This window comes from Nerophis ophidion, linkage group LG03 (genome assembly GCF_033978795.1).
Source record: "Nerophis ophidion isolate RoL-2023_Sa linkage group LG03, RoL_Noph_v1.0, whole genome shotgun sequence".
Lineage (NCBI taxonomy): Eukaryota > Metazoa > Chordata > Actinopteri > Syngnathiformes > Syngnathidae > Nerophis > Nerophis ophidion.
Genome location: NC_084613.1, coordinates 77,992,826 through 78,005,130, shown reverse-complemented (window position 1 = coordinate 78,005,130; position 12,305 = coordinate 77,992,826). Strand labels below are relative to the sequence as shown.

Here is a 12,305-nt window from a genome sequence, read left to right as displayed (position 1 = left end):
TATTTAGTCAGCCAGCGATTGTGCAAGTTCTCCCACTTAAAATGATGACAGAGGTCTGTAATTTTCATCATAGGTACACTTCAACTGTGAGAGACAGAATGTGAAAAAAAATATCCAGAAATTCACATTGTAGGAATTTTAAATACATTCTTTGTAAATTATGGTGGAAAATAAGTATTTGGTCGACCATTCAAAGCTCTCACTGATGGAAGGAGGTTTTGCCTCAAAATCTCACGATACATGGCCCCATTCATTCTTTCCTTAACACGGATCAATCGTCCTGTCCCCTTAGCAGAAAAACAGCCCCAAAGCATGATGTTTCCACCCCCATGCTTCACAGTAGGTATGGTGTTCTTGAGATGCAACTCAGTAGTCTTCTTCCTGCAAACACGACGAGTTGAGTTTATACCAAAAAGTTCTATTTTGGTTTCATTTGACCACATGACATTCTCCCAATCCTCTGCTGTATCATCCATGTATCCATTTTGGTATAAACTCAACTCGTCGTGTTTGGAGGAAGAAGAATACTGAGTTGCATCCCAAGAACACCACACCTACTGTGAAGCATGGGGGTGGAAACATCATGCTTTGGGGCTGTTTTTCTGCTAAGGGGACAGGACGATTGATCCGTGTTAAGGAAAGAATGAATGGGGCCATGTATCCTGAGATTTTGAGCCAAAACCTCCTTCCATCAGTGAGAGCTTTGAATGGTTGACCAAATACTTATTTTCCACCATAATTTACAAAGAATGTATTTAAAATTCCTGGATATTTTTTTCCACATTCTGTCTCTCACAGTTGAAGTGTACCTATGATGAAAATTACAGACCTCTGTCATCATTTTAAGTGGGAGAACTTGCACAAACGGTGGCTGACTAAATACTTTTTTGCCCCACTGTAGGTCCGGTTCTTCAACCAGCGGGCCGAGAGTGACGCTGTACTGGCCCCCCTCCTTCAATTCAAAACTTTTTGCAAGAAATTTCTGAAGAGACAAGCATGCTCCTGTTATATAAAGGAACTTGAATCCCTGTAAACATCCTGGCATTGAAGTTTTAAAGGGGAACTGCACTTTGTTTTGGAATTTTGCCTCTTCCTATTTTGATGAAGAATATTTCATTATCCCCACGAAGAAACGGGGCAGGGGACCAAGCGTCTTTTCGGGGCATAAACGGCTGTCAGAGTCTACCAACTTGTTGGAATACCTAATCAGACGTGTTCTGTCCAGGTGAGAGATATGATTTATGATATAACAATAAACTTAACAGGGAGCAGGGAAGCAAGGAAGTAGCAGACCACTCGATGTAAACATTACACGAGTCCGCTGTAAATAGTTCATCTGCTTTAGCGCTTGTAATAATCTCACTAATACTTTGTTAATATTCAAGTCACAAAATGTAAATTGAGCATTGTTGGCAGTTTATGAATGGTTATATTTTATGGGCAAAACAGTGGAGCTCCTATTGTAGGTGGACTTTAATTCACAAGTTAGAATGCATTTTTAAAAAGCCATTCCTTGTCTGGTCTTTCGTAATGATCAGAATCAGACATACTTTATTAATCCCAGAGGGGAAATTAAATTGTGAACGATAAGTAAAATTCCACAAATGTGCAGTTCCCTTTTAACTTTGCTGGCAAACGTAGAACACGGGTCCAAAATTGTGATTTACATAACTGAGGCGTTCCCCAGGGCACCTCTTTAAGTCCTTTCTCTTTTTTTTTTGGCAGTTATACATGTTTTTCTAATGGGATTTCTATAACTAAAGTGTTGCTTGTTTACTTCAGATCAGTCACTCATTTATTCCACGTCTTTAGTGGTGTTCCTCAGGGTGCTATTTTAGGTCCTCCTTTTTTTCATCATTTAGTTTTAAAAGAGGGGCTTCACGGTGGCAGAGTGGTTAGTGCGTCTGCCTCACAATACGAAGGTCCTGCAGTCCTGGGTTCGAATCCAGGCTCGGGATCTTTCTGTGTGGAGTTTGCATGTTCTCCCCGTGAATGCGTGGGTTCCCTCCGGCAACACTAAATTGGCCCTAGTGTGTGAATGTGAGTGTGAATGTTGTCTATCTGTGTTGGCCCTGCGATGAGGTGGCGACTTGTCCAGGGTGTACCCTGCCTTCCGCCCGGTTGTAGCTGAGATAGGCGCCAGCGCCCCCCGCGACCCCGAAAGGGAATAAGCGGTAGAAAATGGATGGATGGATAGTTTTAAAAGAAACTCGCATGTACAAGTAGATTGACTAGCTTTTCTGCAGAAGTTCCTTAAAACAGCAGAGAGCTTCACTGACACTTGACAAAACAAATAGACCAAAATTAAAACTGTACTGTACAAGAAACTGTTTCTCTAGAACAGTGGTTCTCAAATAGGAGTACGCGTACCCCTGGGGGTACTTGAAGGTATGCCAAGGGGTACGTGAGATTTTTTTTTAATATTCTAAAAATTGCAACAATTCAAAAATCCTGTATAAATATATTTATTGAATAAAACTTCAACAAAATTTAAATGTAAGTTCATAAACTGTAAAAAAAACAAAAAAAACATTGCAATATTCAGTGTTGACAGCTAGATTTTTTTGTGGACATGTTCCATAAATATTGATGTTAAAGTTTTCTTTTTTTGTGAAGAAATGTTGAGAATTAAGTTCATGAATCCAGATGGATCTCTATTACAATCCCCAAAGAGGGCACTTTAAGGTGATGATTACTTCTATATGTAGACATCTTTATTTATAATTGAAGCACTTGTTTATTTTCAACAAGTTTTTACTTATTTTTGTATCTTTTTTTCCAAATAGTTCAAGAAAGACCACTACAAATGAGCAATATTTTGCAGTGTTATACAATTTAATAAGTCAGAAATTGATGACATAGTGCTGTATTTTACTTCTTTATCTTTTTTTTTTCAACCAAAAATGCTTTGCTCTGATTAGGGGGTACTTGAATTAAAAAAAATGTTCACAGGGGGTACATCACTGAAAAAAGGTTGAGAACCACTGTTGTAGAATATATAAAATAATTAGGGGTGGGCCAATTAATGCGTTAATTACGCGTTAACTCATCAATCTAACGCCGACAATTATTTTATCGCACATTTGCGTATGTTGTTTACATGCTTTTATTTTGTTAACGCCTTTTCTTAACAAGATGGCATCTCCCGGATGTACTTCGGCGTGGAGGGGCTCTTGGTAAAGATGGAACATTTAGCAAAAATACCGGACAATTCTGCAAATTTCATGGCTGGCTTACAGCGTGGTCACTCCGGGATCACTTACGACCGCCAGACAATTCTGGATGTGGATAGATCGGGCCGTTTTGGACTGAATGACGCGTGCTTGCTAGACCGGCTAGCTAGCATGGGAATACTTTGCCGGCTACATCCAGCGGCCTGTGAAGCAGCGGACTATATGTGTTGTCTGTCTATTTATCAATAATGCAGACGAGGAGTGTTGGCTGACTTCTTAACGTTTGCTTTCAGAGCGTGCATATCACAACATACAAGATGTGGCGTCACTCCTGTTGCATGCTGGGTAGGGTAGTTCTTTTTTTCCCTGGCTCATAACATCACAATATAGTACCATGTATATGATGCGTTCAGTTTATCAAAGCACCAAGCAAACAATCGGAAAATTCCCATCATATCAATTCCTAGATATGGTCATCATTATTTTAAGTGCACTACGCAGAATAAACACAACATTATTAATATTGCTACTACGGATAATTTGATCAAAAATTCCCTAAAACAGCCCACTACCTATAATATAGTTTTTTTAAACATAAGATCCCTGATAAAAAAAAATGTTTCTGCTGTTACCTCCGAAATTGCCTGTTCAGATGTTATGATTGTGGCTCAGAGATTTGTATGTAGATTATATTTATTTTCCATAACAAACAGGATAACTTAAATACCCTGGCAGTGGCAATAAGCTTAAATGTTTGTATTTACATTTTTGGAGTTGATTTTCATAAAATATGCTATTTAACTGCTACTGTTTAACAAGGACTGATTTAAATTGTGTTTGCACAACAAATGTTTTGGCGCTTTTGTTCATGTGGGAGAATATTCCAATAAAGGTGCACTACACACTACTTTTGAATTCATTATTGGTCTTTGCGTATACAATGCAGTTAATCGCGATTAATCGGAGAAATAGTGCGATTAACTTCGATTAAAATTTTTAATTGTTGCCCAGCCCTAAAAATAATACTGAGGGAGAAGTCCTCAGCTTTCTGGGAAATGTGGCCCCCAAAACTATTTAGTTGAATATCCCTGATACAGGTCCAGATTTTAGTGATGAAATGTGTGAAAATAATTGTGTCCCAACTTGTTCTTAGTGAGAGACTTTATTGTGATCCATTTTGAAAAAAGATTTTACAAAAAAAAGGTAACATTCAATTTTTTACACCGAGTCTTTAAAAAACAGACTTTTAAAATAATGTTTTGATACATAAAGATAAATTGCTAAGTGATGGCTTCTATAAACAAGAAGGTAATAATAATAATATACAAGTAAAATGAATGCTACAAACAGAATGATTAACATGGAGGAGAAAAAAAACACGATTGTTTTACTTTTGGACTTGAAGCACACGTGGACTGGAGAGGATCTTGCACCGTCTTGACTGGAATGTTTCCTAAATGTTAGGTTTTGGTTTTTTTGTCCTTGGGAGAAAGAAAGAAAGAAAGAAAACGCCCACTTGCCTCACTGGGTCAGGCAAGAAATACAAAAACGAATTTAAAGTACAGAAAGCAAGAGGATAAAAAATATTCCGTCCCGACTTGAAGAAATTTGGGCTCTGATTTGCTATTCCTATTTAGTCCCGCCTCTTGCTGCTGTTTGATAGCTGAAGCACCTGGGGCCGTTTCCTAGGCAACCACTCCCCAGGAAGTAATGCTCTTACAGGAAAAGTGATGTTTGTGCCTGTAAATTCATCTTTAGTGCAGATTAAAAGAAGCGGTAGAAAAAGAGAGGATGGGTGACAACGCTTCACACGCACAGCGCACGTTCTCAAACATGGGTGGAATTTTGTTGTTGTTTTGAAACACACATGCACCTCCAGCATTTTTACACAACTATGATACAAAATAAGGCATTTCAACGTGTTTGTGTGTACATTTTTCTATGTTTTCGCCAGCTTATAAAAGACTGCAAAAACAAAATCATGATAACTCTCAGTTAAAATATATATATTTGTCATATATATTTACGTATATATTCATATAGAAAAAGATAAGAGAGGAGGAGAAGCCCACCAAAACGAGGTCCCTTGTGGTGTTTCCTTCACTCCAACACCTCGCCGGGTGCCACGCTGACCAGGTGCAGCGGGATCTCCTGATTGGCCATGAGCTCGTGGGCGGAGGCCGTCTGCAAGATGAGCGTGCCGTCGGCGGTGATGAGAGTGTCTGTGGTGGGCGAGGACGTGGAGGAAGGGCCCACGCCTTTTTTGTTCTGGTGAGTCTTTATGTGTTTGGCCAGGTGGTCGCTGCGCATGAACCTCTTGGAACACTCCGTGCACACAAACTTCTTCTCGCCTAAACACACGACGTCAGCATTTTCAGCATCATTGCAATCATAATAACAACAACAATAACTTCTTCTCCCCTTATAATCATAATCATAATAAACACAAACTTCTTCTCGCCTAAACACACGTCATCAGCATTTTCAGCATCATCAGTATCATAATAACAACAACAATAACTTCTTCTTGCCTTATAATCATAATCATAATAATAATAAACACTAACTTCTTCACGCCTAAACACATCATCATCATGATAATCACAATAATAACAAAAAATACTTCTCGGCTTATAAAAATAATAATAATAATAATAATAAACACTAACTTCTTCACGCCTAAACACATCCTCATTAGAATCATAACAATACCAAAAATTACTTCTTTTCGCCTTATAATCATAGTAATAATAATAAACACTAACTTCTTCTCAGCTTAACACATCATCATCATCATCATCATTAAAATCATCCATCCATCCATCCATCCATTCATTTTCTACCACTTATACCCTTTTGGGGTCGCTGGCGCCTATCTCAGCTACAATCGGGCGGAAGGCGGGGTACACCCTGGACAAGTCGCATTAAAGTCATAATAAACACTAACTTCTTCTCGCCTAAACACATCATCATTTTCATCATAATAATAATAACAATAAAAACTTAACTTCGTCTCGCTTAAACACATCATCATCATTATAATCATAATAACAACAACAATAACTTCTTCTCGCCTTATAATCCTAATAATAATAATAACAATAATAAACACTAACTTCTCGCTTAAACACACGTCGTCAGCATTTTCAACATCATTACAATCATAATAACAACAACAATAACTTCTTCTCGCCTTATAATTATAATCATAATAAACACTAACTTCTTCACGCCTAAACACATCCTCATTAGAATCATAACAATACCAAAAATTACTTCTTTTCGCCTTATAATCATAATAATAATAATAATAATAAACACTAACTTCTTCTCAGCTTAACACATCATCATCATCATCATTAAAATCATAATATTAATAAACACGAACTTATTCTCGCCTAAACACATCATCATCATCCTTATAATCATAATAATAAAAACTTAATTTCTTCTCGCCTAAACCCACATTATCATCATTTTCATAATAATAACAATAAAAACTTAACTTCTTCTCGCTTAAACACATCATCATCACTATAATCATAATAATAACAACAATTACTTCTTCTCGCCTTACAATCACAATAATAATAATAAAAACCACTAACTTCTTCACGCCTAAACACATCATCATTTTTATCATCATTAAAATCATAATAATAATAATAATAAACACAAACTTCTTGTCGCCTAAACACACGTCGTCAGCATTTTCAGCATCATTAGAATCATAACAATAACTTCTTCTCGCCTTATAATCCTAATAATAATAATAATAATAATAATAAACACAAACTTTTTCTCGCCTAAACACACGTCGTCAGCATTTTCAGCATCATTAGAATCATAACAACAACAACAATAACTTATTCTTGCCTTATAATAATAATATTAATAATAATAAACACTAACTTCTTCACGCCTAAACACATTATCACCATTAGAATCATAATAACAACAATAACTTCTTCTCGCCTTATAATTATAATCATAATAAACACTAACTTCTTCACGCCTAAACACATCCTCATTGGAATCATAACAATACCAAAAATTACTTCTTTTCGCCTTATAATCATAATAATAATAATAAACACTAACTTATTCTCAGCTTAACACATCATCATTAAAATCATAATAATAATAAATACTAACTTCTTCTCGCCTAAACACATCATCATTTTCATCATAATAATAATAACAATAAAAACTTAACTTCTTCTCGCTTAAACACATCATTATAATCATAATAACAATAACTTATTCTCGCCTTATAATCACAACAATAATAAACACTAACTTCTTCTCGACTAAACACACGTCGTCAGCATTTTCAGCATCATTACAATCATAACAACAACAACAATAACTTATTCTTGCCTTATAATAATAATATTAATAATAATAAACACTAACTTCTTCACACCTATACACATTATCATCATTAGAATCATAATAACAACAACAATAACTTCTTCTCGCCTTATAATTATAATCATAATAAACACTAACTTTTTCACGCCTAAACACATTCTCATTGGAATCATAACAATACCAAAAATTTGTTATTTTCGCCTTATAATCATAATAATAATAATAAACACTAACTTCTTCTCAGCTTAATACATCATTCATTAAAATCATAATATTAATAAACACAAACTTATTCTCGCCTAAACACATCATCATCATTTTCATCCTTATAATCATAATAATAAAAACTTAACTTCTTCTCGCCTAAACCCACATTATCATCATTTTCCTCATAATAATAACAATAAAAACTTAACTTCTTCTCGCTTAAACACATCATCATCACTATAATCATAATAATAACAACAATTACTTCTTCTCGCCTTACAATCACAATAATAATAAAAAACACTAACTTCTTCACGCCTAAACACATCATCATTTTCATCATTATAATCATAAACACTAACTTCTTCTCAGCTTAACACATCATCATCATCATTAAAATCATAATAATAATAAACACAAACTTCTTCTCGCCTAAACACACGTCGTCAGCATTTTCAGCATCATTACAATCATAACAACAACAACACTTCTTCTCGCCTTATAATAATAATAAACACTAACTTTTTCATGCCTAAACACATTATCATCATTAGAATCATAAAAACAATAACTTCTTCTCGCCTTATAATTATAATCATAATAAACACTAACTTCTTCACGCCTAAACACATCCTCATTAGAATCATAACAATACCAAAAATTACTTCTTTTTGCCTTATAATCATAATAATAATAATAATAAACACTAACTTCTTCTCAGCTTAACACATTATCATCATCATTAAAATCATAATAATAATAAACACTAACTTCTTCTCGCCTAAACACATCATCATCATTTTCATCCTTATAATCATAATAAAAACGTAACTTCTTCTCGCCTAAACCGACATTATCATCATTTTCATCATAATAATAATAACAATAAAAACTTAACTTCTTCTCGCCTAAACACATCATCATCACTATAATCATAATAATAACAACAATTACTTCTTCTTGCCTTACAATCATAATAATAATAATAATAATAATAAAAAACACTAACTTCATCACACCTAAACACATCATTTTCATCATTATAATCATAAACACTAACGTCTTCTCAGCTTAACACATCATCATCATCATCATTAAAATCATAATAATAATAATAAACACCAACATATTCTCGCCTAAACACATAATCATCATCATAATTACAATAATAATCACATACTTCTCGGCCTAACACGTCATCATTTTCATCCTTATATTCATTATCTTGATAATAAAAACTTAACTTCTTCTCGCCTAAACCTACATTATCATCATTTTCATCATTATAATCATAATAATAATAAAAACTTAACTTCTTCTCACCTAAACACACATAATCATCATTATAATCATAATAATAATGAACACTAAATTCTATCATTTTAATAACAATAATAATAAAAACCTATCCTAGCCTAAACACACATCATCATTTCCATCATTATAATCACAATAATAACAATAATAACTTAACTTTTCCTTGCCTAAAACTACATTATCATCATTATAATTCTAATAATCATAACAGGCACCAGCGCTCCCCGCAACCCCAAAAGGAATAAGCGGTAGAAAATGGATGGATGGAATAATAAAAACTTAACTTCTTCTCACCTAAACCCACATTATCATCATTATTATTATAATAATAATGAACACTAACTTCTATCACTATAATAATAAAAACTTATTCTAGCCTAAAAACCCATCATCATCATTTCCATCATTTTAGTCATAATAATAATAAACACTTAACCTTTTTCTCGCCTAAACACATCAACATCATCATTTTCATCATTATAATAATCAGAAAAATAATAAACACTTAAATTCTTCTCGCCTAAACACATCATTATTTTCATCATTATAATCATAATAATAACAATACAAACTTAACTTCTTGCCTAAACACATCATCATTTTCCTCATTATAATAATAATAATAAAAACTTAACTTCTCGCCTAAACACACAAAATCATCATAATTTATAATCATAATAATAAACACTAACTTCTATCATTATAATAATAATAATAATAAAAACTTCTTCCAGCCTAAAGACACATCATCATCATTTCCATCATTATAATCATAATAATAATAAACACTTAACTTCTTCTCGCCTTAACATACATGATCATAATTTTCATCATTATAATCATAATAATCATAATAGGCACCAGCGCCCCCCGCAACCCCAAAGGGAATAAGCGGTAGAAAATGGATGGATGGAATAATAAAAACTTAACTTCTTTTCGCCTAAACCCACATTATCATCATTATTATAATAATAATAATAATAATAATAAAAAATTAACTTATTTTCGCCTAAACCCACATAATCATCATTTTCATCATTATAATCATAATAATAATAATAATAATAAAAACTTAACTTCTTTTCGCCTAAACCCACATTATCATCATTTTCAACGTTATAATCATAATAATAATAAGACTAATAAAAACTCAACTTTTTCTCGCCTAAACACATCATCATTTTCATCATAATAATAAGAATAATAAAAACTTAACTTCTTCTCGCCTAAACACACGTAATCATTATAATCATAATAATAATGAACATTAACTTCTATCATTATAATAATACTGTAATAATAAAAATATAGACTTCTTCTAGCCTAAACACACATCATTATCATTTCCACCATTTTGATCATAATAATAATAACTTAACTTCTTCTCGCCTAAACACACATCATCATTATAATCATAATAATGAACACTAACTTATTCTTGCCTAATCTCACATTATCATCATTTCTATCATTAAAATAATAATAATAAAAACGTAACTCCTTTTCGCCTAAACACACATCATCATCATTTCCATACTTATAATCATAATAATAATAATAAAAACTTAACTTCTTCTCGCCTAAACACACATCATCATTATTTCCATCCTTATAATCATAATAATAATAATAAAAACTTAACTTCTTCTCGCCTAAACACATATCATCATCATCATCATCACATTCCATCATTACACTCATAATAATAATAAACACTAATTTCGTCTGGCTTAAAGATACATCATCATTATAATTATACTAATAATAAACAATACCTTCTTCTGGCCTAAACACATCATCATGTTAATAATGATCATTAGCTCATTAATACTAGCCTCTGTTTTAATAGACGCCATGTCCCAATTCATTATTTTATTATTGTTATTATTATTGTATATTCATCAAATTTTTAACAGTATATTTAAAATAATATTTTGTCATATTTAAAACAGTTTGGTTGCCTTTCATTTGCCTTCATGTTTTATTAATGTGTTCTAATATACATAAATCTTTTTTCATCAGAATCGTATTTCCTCAAAAAGTGGCCTCTGCTATAATAGACAATGTACCTGAATACCTTTTTTGTTTATTTTTATGGATGTTGTTATAATTCAGGGGTGTCAAACTTGTTTTCCCTGAGGGCCACATTGCACAAATGGCTGCCTTCAGAGAGCCACGTTTTAAAAATTAATTATTAATTAAACTACAACACTCGGGAAACCTCCCGTGATTAACCATCAAAAAAACCATCATTTGACAGCATTGATAAAAAATGTGTATCAGTAATCACTAGGGGTGTAACGGTACGTGTATTTGTATTGAACTGTTTCGGTACGGGGGTTCCGATCGGTGCGGAGGAGTACCGAACGAGTTCCACACGAACATATTCTAAAGTCTTAACAAGCTGTTCTGCTTTCTGCCTCTGTCTGAGCAGTGAGCACCCAGAATTGTCCCTCCCACACAACCATCTGATTGGTTACATACAAAGCCAATCAGCAATGCGTATTCAGAGCGCATGTCGTCAGGGCTTCAGTGTCGATGTCGAGCAGATGGGTCTTCAGCAGGGGAGCAACGCACTCTTCCCAAATTATATTCCAAGTCAACTACTTTCTAAACATCACTATGAGCCCGTTGACCTTCTGGAAATAAACTGCAGCTCAGCTCACTTGCAGTCCTGGCTTTAGGTGAAGGCTAGTTAGCTTTTAGCGTAACGTTAACTCATTTTGTGTGTGTGTGTGTGTGTGTGTGTGCGTGCGTGTGTGCGTGGGTTAGGGACAGTGTTGATTGAGGTGTGTTGAAGCAGCAAAAAAGAACATTATGTTAAATGAAGAGTTTCTGTCTCTGATAGTGTATAAAATAATGTAAGTGCATCATAAAGCCTATAAGAACTCCTCGGTGGTCAGGGATGAATTTTCAGCTATAGTTACATTAATCATTAGTAATATAGGAGCCTGGTTTTGAATGGCTGGGTCCCTGCTATCACATGTTGATAAAAATATAACATTTACATAATAACAATAACTAAAGGCTTCCCAAATAAATTAAGCATGATGAGTTGACTTGAAACTGTTTAATGTTGCACTTTTTATATGTAGAAGAAAAGTTGTGTCATTTTATTTAATCAAAACAACAACTTGAGGCAGTTTAATGTGGATTAACGTGGGCAAAATTATTATAGTGTTCCCAATGTTAAAAGAATCAAGCCATTGTTTACAAATTTTGTAAATAAATAAC

General features: G+C 33.6%; 1 protein-coding gene across 4 annotated transcripts in view; it reads right to left on the bottom strand.

Annotated features, from left to right (window-relative positions):
• Positions 1-4,316: 4,316 nt before the first annotated feature.
• The window catches only part of LOC133550083 (transcription factor Sp3-like), a 29,978-nt gene continuing 21,989 nt past the window's right edge, over positions 4,317-12,305 (bottom strand). For 2 of the 4 annotated variants that reach the window (XM_061896136.1, XM_061896134.1), the window contains exon 8: positions 10,446-10,723. In XM_061896136.1, coding sequence (XP_061752120.1) covers positions 10,461-10,723 — 263 coding nt within the window. In that variant the 3' untranslated portion in view covers positions 10,446-10,460. Of the gene's footprint in view, positions 5,525-8,112; positions 8,187-10,445; positions 10,724-12,305 lie in introns of those variants that run through there. The other 2 variants (XM_061896135.1, XM_061896137.1) reach the window with 2 other exon arrangements.